At 41.8% G+C, this 19,051-nt stretch overlaps 1 protein-coding gene across 1 annotated transcript; it reads right to left on the reverse strand.

The window, feature by feature from the left end:
* Positions 1–2,592: 2,592 nt before the first annotated feature.
* Positions 2,593–18,293, reverse strand: lmx1al (LIM homeobox transcription factor 1, alpha-like). The gene is made up of 9 exons (XM_076266428.1): positions 18,250–18,293; positions 15,404–15,493; positions 14,701–14,904; positions 5,403–5,635; positions 4,425–4,588; positions 3,936–4,013; positions 3,540–3,663; positions 3,038–3,193; positions 2,593–2,750 (listed from the first exon to the last, which is right to left on the reverse strand). Exons 1-9 carry the CDS (start codon positions 18,291–18,293, stop codon positions 2,593–2,595), a joined length of 1,251 nt encoding a protein of 416 aa, XP_076122543.1.
* Between the last annotated feature and the right edge of the window lie 758 nt (positions 18,294–19,051).

A 19,051-nucleotide genomic window follows, 5' to 3' on the forward strand; every position in this document is an offset into this window, starting at 1 on the left:
TTTTATCTGGTCCCATTCACAATATAGTATCTCAGAATGACTGTCCCATTGCTCTGGGAAATGGAACATTTATCAGTTAACTGTACAGGCCTATTGTAAATATTTCAGGTTCATATCATGCTGCAAAATAAATACTCTAATATTTATGAACACTAGCACAAGGAAGAAGTACAAAATATCTATCAGAATCATATACTTGTACAAAGAGAAATAAACAGTGACTACACCCAATAACAGTTGTGGTGAAAGTTAAGATGACAGTAATTATACAAACACATTTATTTTTACAAACACAGAAACATTGTATCATCACACTATTTCCAATTGCCCTGCATTATCCTGATATTTTCATCACATTGTCCAGGAGATGGAGTTTAAAAAAACAAATACTAAGGAGACACATTTAAAACCCTGTTTGTACCAGGCTTTTAAAACAACCCTGTAGTTGAAGAGACCTGATCATTTCTTTACCTCTTTTCTGTTTCAAAACTAAAACTTCCATTAGTGGAACTAGATTAGACACTAGCTTTTATAGTGGCCTTTTATTTGCACTTATAGCAATAATGACTCAATCAGTCTGTTCTAAGTGTAATGTAACTATGTTACTAATTTGAACAACTTCCAAGGTCATTTCTATCATCGCACAGTGGTGGGACAAAATGCTAACTTTTTAAAAATGAAGACTGGTAACTATCAGAAAAAATATTTAAATAATGTTCAGCTATACAGGATGTGAAACTTATCCTAACTAATACACTAATAGTGACCCATAGACCTAGCGCACATAACCTGAGTCAGTCTGCTCTCCATATCTCTATTTTCTAGCTCTATTCACAGCTCACTGTCGACCAATCCCTTAGTCATTGCTGATCTTAAGATCCTATTCGATAGCAGGGGAGTTTTGAACATACTAACAGAACATTCTGTTCCGCATCAATGTAAGGTTCTAAAATTCCATGTTGAATTCAATGAACCCAGATATTCCTTAGAACGTTCAATTTCCAACATTCCTGTCACACCGGTGTGACGGTACTGGCTTAAGGGTTAAAAAGTTCACTCCTACTTGGGTCTCTGAAGCACAGAAGTCCCCTGCTTTCCCCGTATAATTTCCCAAACCACAGTGGTATGTGTGCCCTCTCATCCACATCGAGACTCCCTAACCTCGTAGACTTAAGTGCTTCACCAGTTAATGAGTAATATGTTCCTGTATGACCATGCATTGCCAGTATTACGGCAGACCTTAGGGGGGTGAGGGACTACCACATAAAATCATAGGAAAAAACACTTGATATAGAATTATCAGTTTGATATGTCATACAATCCTTATTCCTTGTTTGTTCCAGTAGTCTTGTCCAGACTTAAGTTAACATGTATGAAATGGCTATTCCCTAAGCCTATGGACACTTTACTTTTGTTCTTTATATGTATAGACCTATTACTTTAGTTTGAAATGGCATCATTTTATGACAAGAGTTAGGGTTGAATATCAAGAAACACTAAAAAAATGTTTGACGTTACCCAGACTTTTCATATTTTTTATATCTGACTAATCTTACAATACACCTTACACCACAATATGCAATATGAGACAGGGATGTTTTGTTTTGCAATGAAAATCGGGAAAGTATTATAGAGCTGTTCCCACTTAAATCTGGGACTTTGATTAAGGTTCAGAAGGCATAGTTTGCAGTCGTGGAATAGTCAAATTCAGTGCATAAAAAGTTGTAGAAAAAACATTATTTATCTTATGTAGGTTATAAGTTTTACAGCAGCTATTCACATGCAAAGCTTATTGTGCATACTTTAAGATGCATAACTTCAGTCACTCACAAGGTGCTTGGGCGAGGTAAATGTTAAAAAGTGTGAGGAGTCAGCCAGGCGTATGTGTATAAAAAGCTGTAAAATGTATAACCATAACAAAAGCTACTGTGCCAAATATATATATATATTTTCAATTTTTACTACATTTCCCAATCTCTGTCGTTGGATTTAGACTCATAACAAACCTTATCTCCATAAAATCAAACACAGAACTATCACACCATTAAACATCATGCGACAAAATCACATGCTCACTGTTCAGATGATTGCCTTGATATGACATTTTTTTCCTTGTACAAAAACTACCAGATCATTTTTGAGTCGAGGAATAATAATTAGTGCATTGATGTAACATGAAAAGTCTGGGCAATATCAACGTGTGTGTGTCATTATGGTGCAATTATGTAAATCTGGTTTAATGTTTGTATATTGAACATACATCCTCACAAAGTGCTTTTCATTCCCAGAAGACTATATTTTTCTTAACCTCTGTTGATTAGTGCTTGATATGTTCTTGAAATCTATAAGCACTAGACAACTGTCTCCTACAAAAACCTCATCTCATCAGCATGATTCTCAGTAGAATACCAAACAACATTTTAGTACCTCCATGTATGGTTCATGTCCTGGTATTGCGTAAATCTCAGTCTTGTGGTGATGCAATCCTATGGGCATGAGCAATGGATCAATGACAGGAGGGCCTCCCATCAGCAGTCCTACCCCCAGTGTGGTGCAGTACTGGGGTCAAGGTCAGCATAGGGGTGAGGGGGGTCATGAAGTGAAGTAGGAGCTCTGCATGGAATAGAGGCGATCTATTGGGTTTCCCACGCGGCCTGTCAACAAGCCCCCGTCAGCTGTTGCTAGGAGACAGTCACCGAGCTGGCTGAGGCTTCCGTCGCTGTCCAGGTCATGAAACACTGTTTCTGAGTCTAAGGAAACACATAGCCAGGAAGTGATGACAGTAGAGTTGACCAACAGAAAAAGTCACAGCAGGAGAATAGAAAAGAACGTCATGGTATTTACCTCTTTTTTAAGCAAAACCCAAATGGCATTAACAAGTTCACAGCACATACAATGTCTTCCAGAATTATTAAAACCCCTGGTAAATTTGACTAAAAATCATGTTTTGGTGATTTATTGTAATCTCATAATGAAAACAATATTTCTCAGAATAAATGTGCTTCCTTCCATCTGGAGTGCTTTGCGCTCATCTCACCATAAGAGTGCATCTGCTCTGGTCCCAGCTGCGGAGGGGTGAGTCCGTGGCGAAATTGCTCGCCCCCATAGATGTTCGGGTCGAGTGCTAAGAGCTGCTGGCGATGCATTGCCGGATACGCGAGCAGTCCATCCAAACCATGACCACTGGAGCCATCTGTTGAGAACAACATTATCAACATTAGTCATCATTCTCCTCTCTCCTCCATCAATCTATCTAGAAATTCTTCACTTCTTTTGAGAGATCCAGTCTACAATGGATATCATCAATGTTAAACAAAAAAAAATCACTGCCACCGTATAGGTGGATGGGACCTGTTTGTTTTGGCTTCTTCACATTATCATCTTAGCTTGAGGGTGAGACAGTTGAAGCATGAGTGAGACAGGTGACTAAGCATGAGTGAGACAGGTGACTACGCGTGAGTGAGACAGGTGACTACGCGTGAGTGAGACAGGTGACTAAGCGCATGGTCCAGTAGAGGCGGACGAGCCTGCTGCCTCACCCTCGCTATCGTCGTTGCTCTGCTGGCCTCCCCGACTGGGCCCTCTCCTGCTTCCCCTCAGCTGCTCCTGCTCCTGCTGTTGCTGCTGCTGCTGCTGCTGCTGCCGGCGGGCGATCTTCTTCATCTGGAGCACAACAAGCCCGCTGACTGACATTCACATTCATATCCATTTACTTCAGTGTGACTTTATGGCTTTAAAGAATGGATTCATCAGCCGAGCACTGGGGTCAAAGGCCAACGCAGTATAAAGCAAGTACGTTATTTCACACTGTTAGTGATGAGCAGTGTAACTCAATATACTCAAAATATCTCTGGTAGAAAACTAGGGGTGAAGATGACGAGAAATAATCCAGGACACTATGTGGGTGTTGTGTGGTGCACAGCTGAGAGACTGACCTTTGCCCTCTGGTTCTGGAACCACACCTGCACCACTCGCACAGTCAGGCCCGTCTCAGCCGCCAGCGACTCCCTCACCTACACAGAGGGAAGGAGTAGCACCTCCATTTGAGATCCATAAGCCCTGTCTATGAGGATCTTTGCAAGATTGCAAGAAGTGTATAAGAGTGTTTCCCCAAATTGTCAGCACAGAATTGTTATCTCGAGCAGAAATCATTTCTAATTTCAATGTCCAGTTTCAATTTCACAGTTTTTCCTGATGCATAAAAATATGACTTTCCCTGAATGGTAGAACACATTTCTCTTGGCTTGGAGCATGTGTGCAATTGTATAGAAAACAAATGAATCAGATATATAGGAACCTAAGAAACAGGACACCCGTGTTTCATTGTTCCTTCAGACTTGCATCACATGAGAGGTTTTGGAATATTTGAGTATTTATCTACATGCTGTATCGTTAAAGTTTCAATACACCATACTCCAGCTCACCTTCCGGCAAGGTTTTGAGGACACTTCGAATGAGGCCTTGAAAGCACGCCGCTGCTGTGTGGTCAGTATGGTGCGTGGCCGCTTTGAGCGTTTGTGCTCCTTGCTGTCATCGCCTCCCTTCCCCACCAGCGAGCTGCCGCCTCCATCCTCATCCTCACTCTTCACTGTGAAGTCACAAGCAATATGTTTACATCAGTTATTTACAGTTTATTTACTATTTACAGTTTATTAATGTCGGTTATTTACAGTTTATATACTATATTTTTACAGTCTCATGTAACTATGGTTCTCAGGTTCTAATGCCTGACAAAGTCATACTGTGCCACAATAGATTGCTTAAATGTGTGTAAAACACAAAATGCCTGCCAATTTGACTGCACTAAACAAGACTTTTGCATCTAATTTAATATATTAATATTTGTATTTAATGTAATTATCTTATGAGTTGGCAGATATGTCCAATATATGACCGGAATTATGATAATATATATATATTTTAAAAATAAAGACAACACACAAAATCATATTTATTACATTTACATTTGCATATTTAAAATGTCTTATTCCCATATTGCTTTTTGGGGGATATTTCTAACCATCTGAAATGCATTCTGAATATACACATATAAAAAAGGCAACATGTCAGTATTGTTTGTAATAATGTAAACACTTAACAAATATATTAGCCAAACATAGATATGGTTATCAAATTAAAATATATGACACCAGAATTGACAAACATATCAGCTGGTGGGTTTGTTGATTTTGTTTAATTAAATCTCTTGTGACATTAAACAAATAACAGTGACAAAACAAACAACAGTGCCAGGTTAGCTTGAGACTCTTTAAGACTTTTGCCCTCCCCTATAAACTCATCCATCTTATTATGGCATAGCTTTCATTTCTATTGTATTGTTAAGACGGTGGTAGTGTTGTTCTAGGTAAATGCTGGTAAAATTCGTATTATGTGTGTGTTACCGGACTCGGTGGGGGCTGGGCTGATGGCGGCCAGCATCTCCCGCTCCTTCTCGTAGTCGATGCGGCAGAGTAGCTGGCCCTCCTTTAGCACAAACTCGTCGCCGCGCTGCAGTCGGCGTTCGCACTCGCAGCAGCTGAAGCAGCCCAGGTGGTACACCTGACCCAGCACTCGCATGATCAACTCCGAGCGCCCGATGGCCTGCATACACGCGCTGCACTTTCGCACAAACAACCTGATACACACACACATGCACATAAACACATATGCACACAGACACACACGCACACACACACACACACAGACAGACACACACACACACACACACACACATGCACATAAACACATACGCACACAGACCCACACGCACACACACACACACACACACAGACAGACACACACACACACACACACACACATGCACATAAACACATACGCACACAGACCCACACGCACACGCACACACACGCACACACACACACACACACACACATAAACACATACGCACACAAACGCACACACACACACATGCACATAAACACATACGCACACACACACACACATTCACATAAACAGACGCACACACATTTACACAGGGGCAAAGAGCAGAGTCACAGATTTTTAAGAGGATTTTTCAATATTACGTACATTTGTATATGAATAATTAAGGGGTCCGTTATCATCAACAGTTACATTTAAGTTTAACAGTTTTATCTGTTTTCACATTGCGTGTAAATTCACATTTAGAGGTGCTATACAGTTTCATGAAAAATAATATAAAATATTTTAATAACTTTGTATTTTTTGGTTGACTTCAACTTGATAGATGTACACCACTCGCTGAACACTAAAAGCCATGATTGGGCAGGTAAAGGTGTTAGAAATGAAAAAGAAAGTCATTCAGAAAAAAAAGCTAATTTCTGTTAATTTCAGAAAGGGTATAGCAATATAACAAAATTCCCCCAGTCTCCCATCTAAAACAGATGCAGTTTGTTATGGAAAACACTGGGTGGCAGTAGTTGCCTTTTCAACGATGATGTGGCACAACAACAGTCACAACATTGGCAACAAAGCTCCAGATCATCACACTGAACACATTAATCAATCAGTGCTTCCTTTTGTTCCATTCTGAATACCGCCAGCTCAGAAGATGCTCAGGATTTCTGTGAATGAAATGGCAGACACCCTGTAATCCTCTCACTCAGTATGAAACTGCCTTTCTCTTTCCCCTGGTTTGCCCCTAACTTCCTAATTTTCTTAACTGTCGCTCTGCCACAGTGGTGGACCCTTACAAATTCCCCCTTACTATAACAACTCTGCGCCATTACAGTTCTTTGTCAGAGGCGCAGATCTCTAGCTGCTAAAGTCTCCTTAAACCCCTGTGTTCTTTCCCGATATCTCCCCTCCCTCTCTCCCCTGCTCTGCATGTTCTGCCAGGATTCTCTGTTCTCTCTCTTTCCCTCGGCGGCCCTCCCCACTCCGCTCAGTGAAACTAATAAAGACAGGATTAATTAGATTGTTGTTTAAACAGTGCGATGCCCAGACAGCCGCTGTAAACTCATAACCAAGGATTGTGGGTAGCATGGGGTTAATCTCTCCCCCTTCTCGTTTTTCACACACTCAAACAAACACACACACAAGCAAAGCCAGTCACACCACACTCACAGACACACACTCATCACATCAGAGCCATGCGGCCAATCACTCACACAGATGTATCCTGACAGGTACCTATAGGGCTGTCTGTTACGGGCCGATCATATGGCGCCATATGTGATGTGAGTCATGCCTGTCTGTAATATACAATGTCACTCTACATGTGTCCATATCACTATAACTGATTAGAGTGATATGAACATATGGTTATAATAATTGTAATAATATTATATAATATGTACTGTATATATAAAATAACAAAAGTTTTTAACTTTTTTTTTTTAAACTAAAACACTTTTGTTTTAGTTTTACATAAATGTGCATGCCTATGCCTACAGAATGATGGTAAAATAACCGATTTGCAGACCTGAGAAACCTGCATGAAGCTGACAAACGCATGACAAGCAAATTAATATTAGAACAGAGGACACAACCTCACGGAAGATGAAGTAGGAGGGAAATCCCCATCATTATACCAGGCAATGAGCAAATGGAGGAGGGAGGATTCTAGAGAATGTAGCCTTGTATGATTTCATGAGTAATGCCAGAATCAGAATGATTTTACTTTGAAAACAAAAACTACTAAATGCTATAAGCAGTGTGGAGATGTATGGCAGTATGATGCTATGGAGGGGGGGGGGGGGGAGCAGACGGACTGTAGGAGTGTTGATTGTCCCTGAAGGGCCGAGAGGAAGGTGTTGCTCCCTAAATCTGCTAGGGTGAGATGCCGCCATGTCCGTCCGTTAAAGACGTCTGATCTGCACCGATGAGATGATCCTGTCCGAAATGCAGCTGCCGCGGCTAATCTGCTTCGATCCTCAAGTCTGCCAAAGCACCGACATCCCCAAATCACCCTCTTTACCAGAAAAAAAACCCTCACCAAAAAACCTCACACTCTGTCTCTCCAAGACAATTGGTCACAGGCGCACGGGAGACACCACTTAAGCCACTTAATCACTATGACTGGGCCCATCAACAGGGAAAGACTCCCTCAAATAAAGCATTCAGACAGAGATGGAAAAAAAACAACAAATAAAAGATGAAACAATTTACACACTCTCCCACAGATTCACAGCTACGGCTAAGAAGGATGCAGAGAATTTGTTGAAATGTCAAGGAAAAAACAAAGTAATGTACCGTAAATGAACAATGGCAAACATTTGTGTGTCCAAGTATTTAGCTAATCCCTGAAATCTCATGAGAAACTAAGGGGGATTATAGATTATTAATTGGGATTAAGGCGCGAAGGGAGTGAGGAATTAATAGACACATACTGGGAGGAGGGTATCTGAAAGATTTCGCTTTTAGTTCTCATCTCATCTCGCCTATACCGGACGGTATTTGAATGGCGAGCAGTCTCACACATATACAGGTGTCACTGTAAGCAAGTCCGAATCCTGTGAATGTCCAGGTGCTGTAGCTGTTTGCATGTAGGTTGGTCGGATGCTCTGGAAGGATTTGTAGTGCCAGCATGAGTGCATCATCTTATACTTGTATTGTCAACTTGTGGGAGCACACAACAACCTGGAAGTGCGCATACATGATTATGGATATATGTGGGTGGGTGTGCAAGTGATTTTTGTGTGTGTGTGTCTGTTTGTTTGTTTGTGTGTGTGCTTGTGTTTGGGCATGTGTTTGAATGCACCGGTGTATAAGTGTGTGTGTGTGTGTGTGTGTGTGTGTGTGTGTGAACGGATATTGCTGTGAAGCATGGTGGCTCAGAGCCAGGGTTCAGTAATCACATCATCTCCTTTTATTAAATCTCACTGCTCTGCCTCAGCGTTATTAAAATCTCCCAGCATTCTCCTCAATGCTCACTCTCTACGCGCGTCTCCCCCCATCCCTATCCCTCCTCCACCTACCCCGTCTGCTCCTCCACCCTCCACCCCACCCCCTCCCACACACACCTTCTCTCCACACCCCACACTGTCTCACCTCTCACACACAAATTCACCTTCTGATGCACGCATAAATTCCACATAGACTCGGGTGGGCAGGTGGCAGTAACACAAAATAATAATAATAATAACAATAATAAAAGACTGAGAGACAAGTGCCGATAAACACACACATTTGTCCACCTGCAGTCCTAGAGAGTTTTCTGGATGATATTTCAGTTCTGAACCCACTGGGGAAGAGACTGAAAAATGTAAAGGTAATCAAAACAAGGACGGAGATCATTCTGAATCCAGTTACGCTAATCAAGATCTGTTTTCAAAAGGTATAGAAAATAGACCATTAAACCGAGTTCAGCACTCACACGAGTATGTCCTGTTCATACTACTACTACTACTACTAATAATAATAATCATCATAATAATAATAATATAGTATAGTAATAGTAATAATAGCAATGTGGTTCATGATGTGTTGATCATAATAATCCTACTATAATGACATTATAAAACAATCCTCAATTGTATGATTTAAGATCAATAAAAACAACACAACCTATACACATATATTATACTTATTATATTTTTTTTAGAAAAATCTGTTTTTTTTCCCATGTAGTCCTTATGAGAAAGTGTAGAATATAAAACAGTATGATTAATTAGGATATTTTTGTTTTATTTTATTAAGTATAAGAAATTGTAAGATATTTATATATTTGTAAGACATGTATATATTTATTAACTATAAGACAACGGTAATGCTGTATCACACCCTCAACACCACATCGGCTTATATGTATATCCTCTGCTTACAGAGTCTCTATAACTTAATGTCTATGTTCTTGCTAAAATGTCCTTTTAAATACATTTTGGACTGAATTTTGGATTGCTTAAACAAATCTAATTGAATTTTCTTAATTACAAAAATGTCTTAATAATATTTACCAATATTTATTTTTGACATGTTAGCTTTACACCTTCCCTCCTGATGTTTAACATAGTGCCTAACAATCTTGTATTGCACTACAGTATGCCTATACCCATATAGTAGCCAGTCTCCAAAACCTATTGCCTAATTATGCTCACCGATGTCACTATGTCTTGCCATTTGTGCACTAGGCTAACTAGCACTAACCCTATATTCTAACAACAGCAGCAGGAGCAACAACAGGACAGAGAGTCATCAAACCAAAAGAAAATCTCACTATGCTGTGCATCATCTGCATCTTCTTACACTCTTTCCAGCCCACCATGGACCAATGGTGGCTACATACTGTATTCTATGCACAATGACATGGAATGTAGACCTAAGGATCTTTATCTGGAAGCTAGTATGAAATATACATTCTGAGAATGTTACTTGTATGTACTGTGTGATCTCTGCTGTATGTGAGGTTGACAGTCTTGCATGCATCAAACGGCCTAAGCTACCAAGCCCAACCATCAGCATTAACCATTATTTTTGGAAGGTGGAGGAAGCAGTGTCTAACATGACGGCAGCACTATCAGTGACGACTGCGTTCATGACGTGCGTGATAAAAAGGCCTTAGAATACATACACCTCAGTGTGTGGTACATCAGATATATGATAAATCTGCAGTATAGATAGCACATGTGGGGAGGGTAAATGTGATTGTGTATGCATGTGTTTTTGTGTATGTGTGTGTGTGTGTGTTTGTCTGTATGTGTGTGTGTGTGTGTGTCTGTATGTGTGTGCGCGCGCGTGTGTGTGTGTGTGTGTGTGTGTGTGTATGTGTCTCTGTGTGTGTGTGTGTGTGTGTGTGCGTGTGTGTGTGTGTGTGTGTGTGTTTGTCTGTATGTGTGTGTGTGTGTGTCTGTATGTGTGTGTGTGTGTGTGTGTGTGTGTGTGTGTGTGTATGTGTCTCTGTGTCTCTGTGTGTGTGTGTGCGTGTGTGTGTGTGAGTGTGTACATGCGCTTGCGCATACGTGTGTGTTTGGATAAAACCTCTAATCCCCAGGCCACCAGAACGCAATATCCTGTCAGCCAGTTTCTCATTTCCTGTCTCTCCTGGTCGGGGAGGTGGAGTGGGTTGGGGTGGGGGGTGCTGGGAGGGGGACAGGGGGACCCGTTACCCGTTGCCCCAGAAACAGAAGATACGGGCAACCTTGTTTGAGAATGGCTGCGACGTTCACTCTATCTCTCTTTCTCTCCCTCCCTCTTAGTCAGTCCTCCCCCTCCTATTCTTTCAATCTCTCTCTCTCTCTCTCTCTCTCTCTCTCTCTCTCTCTTTTTTTCTGTGATTCTCCTTTTATTATCTCAGATTTAATAAAGCCAAGGCAGGCAGCTTGTTCTGCCATGAAACATTTATTAGCCGTCTGTAATGAAATTGTTGTGGGGGGAAGGCAAGAAGACGGAGCCTCATCAGATGTTATGCAAAAACCAGTGGCAATAACACAATGGGTGAATCCCCACTCTCTTTTCCTCCTCTTTTCTTGGGATCCTCTGCCCCTCCACGCCGTGTCCCCTACCCATGATGCACCTCAGTCAGCAGCAGCAGCATCATAGTCCAAAACCGTGCGTGGTCAGGTGCGGAACAGAAATGTACATTTTCCCTGGGACTCCCACTGACCTTGTCCCTAACACGGTTAAGTCGAGGCGCTCCTTCCCCAGCAGCACTCTGTAGACATGTCTGAATGGGTAATTAACACTTTAACCACCCACTCGCCCCCGTTCATACCCCCCCCCCCCCCAACCCTTCTCTGCCCTGAGACACTCGGAGATACGGGGAGCAGGGGATGATTAAGCGAAAAGGTGGGGGTAAACAGTGAGATAAACCGATTGGTGTCATCACTACTATCAATCTCAACAAGCAGGAAATGAGACTTAGGACAGAGAAATATTATTAGAAACCAGACAGTGATGAATGAGGCATAAGGAGAGAGAGCGAGAGAAAGAGAGAGAGAGAGAGAGAGAGAATCCAGGAGAAATAGAGGTACAGTGAGAAAGAGCGAGAAGGGAAGACAGAGGGAAGGGAAATCATCACTCTTTTCCACAATCTCTCCGTACTAGGGAAGTGTTTACATGCAGTAAGCCAGCCTGAGATGAGGTAGGATGAGCCGAAGGTTGTCCAGTGCGGGACAGAGCTGTGAGAATGTACTGTCTGCGTGTGGGAAGCTGATGGTCAGTCCTCGGCCAAGCGAGGGCATCTCTTTCCCCCGCCGAGAGGGTTGATCGGGCAGGGTGTTCATGTCATCCACCCCACAGTGTGTTCTATTAAACCCCCCTTCCCCATGCCCAGTGGATGCCTTAAATATCCACTCCCCAACCCCATGTCCTGGTGCTGCACTCCGTGTGTGAGAGGGGGGAAAGCCGGGCCTGGGGACAGGGCAGGGGTGGTGGGATATGGAGGGGGTGGGGGTAGGGTAGGGGCCGCTAGGCCTCGGAGCCCAACGCTAGACTAATTTTCTGCCTGGGTTTCAGGCGCCGTGCCCCGGGGCTGCACCAGCTTTATTGGTCTGGGACCTGCCTCATCCAGCAGGGTTCGCACTGTGTGCTGTGTCTGTAGGTGTGTGTGTGTGTGTGTGGATGTGTGTCTGTCTGTGTGTGTGTGTGTGTGTGTGGATGGGTAGTGTGTGTATGTGTGTCTGTGTCTGTGTGTCTGTCTGTAGGTGTGTGTGTGTGTGTGTGTCTATCTGTCTGTCTGTGTGTCTGTGTGTGTGTGTGTGTGTGTGTGTGTGTGTGTGTGTGTGCGTGTCTGTGTGTGTGTGGATGGATGGGGTGTGGGTGGGTGGGTGGGTGTATGGTGTGTGTGTGTAGGTGGATGGGATGTGTCTGTGTGTGGTGGTGGGTGGATGGGATGTGTGTGTGTAGGTGGGTGGGTGTATGGTGTGTGTGTGTGTAAGTGGATGGGATGTGTGTGTGTGTGGGGGGGGGTGTCTGTCTGTAGATGTGTGTGGGGTAGTGTGTGCTTGTTTGCCTGTGTGGAGAGAGTGAGAGAATGACGCAAACTATGACTTGGTGAATTAGAGGTGTGTATAGGTACAGTTTGTTGTGAGACTATGTATTTAAAACACGACACCTTAGAAATAAGTGGTTGTGATAAATGATCATTGAAAATCATTATCTTTGAATGAATGAAAATCATTATCTTTGGGGGGGGGGTGTGTGGTGGGGGGGGGGGCGTCGATGCAAGCTTTGTTGTTATTGGGAAAAAATAGGGTTAGCCGTTTCTACAAAAATTGCCTACGGTTGAGAGAGAGAGAGAGAGAGAGAGAGAGATCTAAATGAGAAGAAATAGTGTCTGCAGCATCCCTCCTCTCCAGACCCCACTCATCCTCCCCTCCAGCCAAGAGCCTTGATTCCAGAACAGAGTTACTGAAAATTCCAGTTCCTTGGAGCTGTTTGGAATTCCTTGGCCCAGCTGAGGTGGTACGCACACCTGCTGGGAGATGTGAGGGCGTAGGGAGCAGGTTTGGTGTTGGGTGCTGATGGACACAGCAGGGGGAAACAAGGAGACATTGTTGCAGGTCCAGTCAAGGTCGTTGGCAGCAGAGAATGCCAAGTCAGACAGGCATGCTATGGATATCTCCTCTTGGACCAGAACGCATACTCCAACAAAGTGTAATGGAATTCTCTTAGCCAATCATGCATTCACCGTCCTGTCAATTCCTTTTCAATGTATCTCAATTTTAAATGACAAATATCCCTATCTATTGTGAATGATATGAGGACAGATTATAACATGATGAGACTAGTCTCCTTGAAATGTTTTGCTCCAACTTGATTATGGTTATATTGTTAATATGATAAGTTGTTATACTAAATATCTTGTGGCCACAGCTTGAAATATTTGTGGAATTTTCTACTCGAGGTAGAGAACCTGGGCCAGCCAGTGATCAAGGCATCTTTCATCTCAGCACACATAGTGGACAGATCTATGTAAAAGTTAGCCAACAACAACTGCATACTTCTGAGACAATCCTTTGAAAGCATCCTACAAGTCTATGAAGTCTGGCCCTGTATCTCCTTCCTGTATCAGTTCTTTCTCCTCCTCCCTGTATCAGCTCTTTCTCCTCCTCCTCCTCTCTGTGTCAGTTCTTTCTCCTCCTCCTCCCTGTATCAGCTCTTTCTCTTCCTCCTCCCTGTATCAGTTCTTTCTTCTTCCCCCATCTGTCAGTTCTTTCTCCTCCTCCCTCTATCAGCTCTTCTCCTCCTCCCTGTATCAGTTCTTTCTTCTCCTCCCTCCTTCCTGTTCTCCCACCATTCCCTTATACCCTCTCCACTCCACCTCCAGATGTTGGCTGTCGAGGGAGTGTCTGTGTCTGGACGCCGTCTGACACTTTCCACAACAACGATAACAGGCTGCGGGGTCGTCCTTCACACAGCCCTGTCCTCTCCCGCTGGCTGCATTAGACTGCGGCACGCCCTCGCAATCCCTTCTATCATGTCTCTTGTTCTGAGTCTCAACACCAGTGACTGACCGCTGAATGGATGAGGGGAGGCCAAGGAATGAATCTTTCGCACTGGATCACTTATAACATTTCAGTGCAGCAGAATGGGGGAACTTATCGAGTGAATGTACTAATAAAGTTCTATGAAGCATTATGAAGCTTCCTCAAGCTTAATGAAGCAAAGACGATGTGCACCATGTGATGGGCTGCATGTAATGAAGTGTTTCTGTGCATGGTTGGAGGAGGATGGGGAAAGGTGGTTTGGTGAGAGTGAAAAGGGGTATGTGGAAAGCATGAGAGAGAAAGATGTGTCGGCATCTTAAGGGGCAACTCTTACTTCTCGTAGTCGTGCTTGCAGTAGAGGAGGCGGTCGCGGCAGTAGCAGGTGCCGGAGAGGGTGGTCAGGCACACGGCACACTTGACGCACGTCTCGTGCCAGGAGCGCTCGTTTACCCGCAGGAGGAAACGGTCAGCGATGGGCGACTCACAGCCTGCACAAACTTCTCCTCCTCCTACGTGCTCTACACCACGAGAAAGACCACATCAGACCACAGGAACATCAGAAGTAATGGTCGGAGTGCTGGACATCTCATAGTTCTTTGACTGTATTTTTTGAGTTTTCAATAGCCTACCAATAAAATGATACAGTGGCCTTTTTAATATGTCATTGTAGTCAGAAACTCATCAGGGGCTATTTTAATGGTTTCTAATGCCATCATAGTTGCAGGCATCAATTTTAAAGATAAATGCATCCTTCTTTTTGAGTGAAAATGAATCCCTTGCAAGTGTGATCAAGGAATCAGATAATGTTGTGCATGGGGATATATATATATATAATGGTCTAATGGGTGGACCATAGAAAATAGACAAATCTATGGTTCAGTGTTTGCCCTGTTTGATATGACCGCTATGTGAAAAACAAATGTCAGACATTACTGATTCATACGTTGTTATGATCTTTAGAAAATGACAAAAAAAACCTCGACCCCGACCCATACGCCCAAAATAAGTCAAGACAAGTCTGGGAAATGTGAGCTGTCTCACCGAAAGCGGTGGCAGAGGGTCCCTGCTGCAGACATGACTGGTTCTCCTCCGTTTTCATTCTGTCCCGCCTTCCCTCGGAGTGCTCGCTGCTCCAGAAAAAAATTCAAATAGATTTTGCATGCTATTTTCTAGCACAATATTTGTCAGTGAGTCTTATAGTGATAGTCTTATTTCTTTGGAATTCTATTTTACGACAAAAAAAGCTTCATTTCTGGGAAACTAAGTAGTTATGGATGGAAAGCTCTGAGAGGTGAGGTGAGGATGAATACGGAAAAATATGAAGGTACATTAATAAGTAATTTTCCTTTCCCCCTAGCCTAATTGTCAACGCAGCCTGCAGGTGCAATTCAGCATCTAATCTGTTCTTTTGAAAGGAATCACAGCGCGCAGAGCGATAATCATGATGATAATAAGACTAACATCTTAAGTCTAATTTGAGTGTTTTGGGGGCATTGACAAGGTGGCCACCGCGGTTGAGAAAGGACCTCACATGCTGGTCCATTATGAATAGCTGGTGTAGGAGTGCCTGACTGTGTATTTGTTTGTTTGTGCGTATGAGCGTGTGTGTGTGTTTGGAAAGGTGGCCCTGGCTCATTAGCTTGACCTAAACCGCACTAAGGTTAAACTTGTCCCATGGGCTGTCCCTCTATATGACGGCCGAAGCCAAACCCAATAATGCGGCTAGGCAAACAAGGTGGTTTGTGATGGCGTAATCTATTAATTAAACGCCTCCCCGAAGAAAGAACTATGAAACGTAGTAAAAATAATATTATTTTACCAATCAGTAGGGCATATGTATTTACTTATAGTCGTATGGTGGCCTAAAAATACATCAGATAATTGAAGTAGCCTTTGCAGTATATACATGAATGAAATCAGAAATGTCCTAGATGTCTTAGGACTATGTGATAGACTATCAATCTATAATTATCTAAATGTGATGATCAAAATTGTAAAATGTCCGTAACATTTACAGCGGCAATGTGGAAAACAATGTGGCAACACATCGAATTAAAATTAAATCAATAGGCCTACTGTACAGCGACATGATAATTAAAACAAAGGTTTTAGCCAAAATGAAATTCCATCTTATATAATACAATGAACGAAGAATGAATATGTTGTTAGAATAAAATTAATTTAATGTTAGAATAAAATTAATTTAAATACCTGTATAGCCTACAGAGGCAAATAGCGTGAATCATAACTTATTAAAACGTTGAAGTGTTACTGTTATTCTCATTTCTAGGCCATATGTGTGTATGTTTTTTGAGCGCAGCATAAACATGTGCCACGTGCGCCAACTAAGTCATAGAAGTTTAACTTTAGGCCTATACTTTAAGTCTATACTTTAATAAACTGAGTTTTTTGGACACTTGAGAATCAGTGTGAATATAGCACCGGCTCAATCGAACAAAAGAAGATTTGCTGAAGTTGAAATCAACGACGTTGCCAATATTTCTCAAGCTTCATATTGGCGATGTAAGGAGCGTTCAAATAACCCAGACTATTTGCATAAAGAAGATTATTCAGTAGACCTATCTGCAAGGCTGGCATTCTTATTTGGCCGTGGTTGAAAATACTGACAACACTATTTTTTTTTTGGCAGAATTAGCCAGTTTTAGTTAACATAATTAACAGCTTGGACTTCGACACATTATGCTAAACAAGACTAAAGTATAAGATCAAAAAGATGAAGATTTCTCATTTGTCTTCTTTCAAAACAGCTGAAATAACAATACACGCCTAATAACTGTAATTAACCCGTAATTAACTACGTAAATTTGTCATATTGTTGGTGGACTTGAAATATTGATTCATGAACAATCAAACAATTTTAAATAGAGGACAACATCAAGACTAAAATATAATTAAATAAAAAACATTCGCGCATTTATCATTTATTCCCATCTTTCACAATTTTTCTTGCAAAACGTCTATCCTATAATTTAGTGTTTAGTAATGTGTGGATTTAGGAGTATCTAAGGCAAATAGAGTACTTAAATCAACATCATGAGAATGAACGAATGAGGTTAAGCAAAACGGGTTAACACAGTACTCCTGCCGCCTGGAACGGCAAGTTCATTTTTGCGCGTTGGCTACCGCGGAACGCACGCAACAAAACTCTCCAAATATCACGTAAAACCATTAATTTAAGTAACAAACACAACAATTTCTCAACAATAACAATACATTAAAAAAAAAGATATATATTTTTTAATTCTTCGGCTTTCTTTATGGTTGATTTGCAATGATTTGCGCTCAAAAAAAACTTTCCGATGTATCCTAAAGATGAGAAAAGAAGCAGGCAGTGTTGAAATTGCTATTATTGTTTGCATAAACTAATTGCCTATATTATATTGTACTATATTATAAAATATCATATCAAAATAAAAGCAATGTATATGTCGCTAAAATATATGATTGATGAGTTCTGATGCCACCCATTTCACATTTTCCCCGAGCTAGAGGAGAGATGTTTATATAATCCAAACAGCATGATAGCCTATTAATGAAAATAACATTAACTTTGGAGTTTTCTACATTTACACAAGGCCTCTGGACACATAACCACCCCGTAGATGCTTCAATTGACCATGACATATTGATGAAACTCAACAATATATGTTTTATGGAACTGATAGAGCCTGTCTCTTCCAGCATACCCACATGGTTAAGATAAATATAAATAAACTAGATCCTAAGCGCTACAATATACATTGCAGACACACCACTTCTGAGCTTCTTTTGATAATTGCTACAAATATTGGCCATGCCCTCAAGCACCACAATATCTCAATACATCAACAACCTGTCGACTTGCACAAGACTCTGAACCAACCTTAAGGTGAAACACACTCCTCCGGAGATTTCTGTTGGAAGCATCAAAAACCTTGGAAACAAAACGTTGTCTAGACACCAACAAGCACGGCCAGGTTACACTCCAAGAAGTACGCAGTGACACTTAGTCATTGCCAAAAAATGACTTATATCTCCTGTCTGTTTTGTCGCCGTTCCAGGCTCAGCCCGTGCACACACACACACTGTTCACCGCGCATAAATCTGATGGGAGGGAGGGGGAGAGGGTTTGGGTAGTGGCCAGGAGAACGCATTGAGGAGGTAGAGGTGGATACAGTACGAGACTTCGAGATAATGCATTGTTATTTAAAGGCGGTGTAGTAAGAACACGCACACGTGTGTGAGAGTAGCCTATGGGAGTGTGTTATTGTATGTGTGTGACAGGAAACCTTGAGAATTGGTGTCAATGTTGACATTCGTTCCAGTTATAGGCGTATGCTTTATTGCTGCATTTTAAATTGTTAAAGGCTAAGGCTATCAAAAATATGAAAATTAGACCCAAGAAGCAATGGCAATATGGATGAAATAGGCTTACTAAATGCTTTAGATCTGTGAACCATAGGTTGCTGATGATTAGAAAGTATCATTTGCACTAAGACACAGTAAAACAAACATTTGGTAATCGAAGTAAAATCATTAAAAAGGGACGACGATGGCTGATTTATCAGATTTACAATTATTTACAATTTACAATTATTATTTTTTGTCTAGTCAAGGCCTGCAATACTATATCTGAAACAGACCGACCATTATTGAATGTTCATGTCATTGTACCTAGACCATGG

Source organism: Alosa pseudoharengus, unplaced genomic scaffold, assembly GCF_046254945.1.
Source record: "Alosa pseudoharengus isolate Yale_2024_CS ecotype anadromous, Long Island Sound unplaced genomic scaffold, YU_APseudo_1.1 YU_APseudo_1.1_scf_4, whole genome shotgun sequence".
NCBI classification, from domain to species: domain Eukaryota; kingdom Metazoa; phylum Chordata; class Actinopteri; order Clupeiformes; family Clupeidae; genus Alosa; species Alosa pseudoharengus.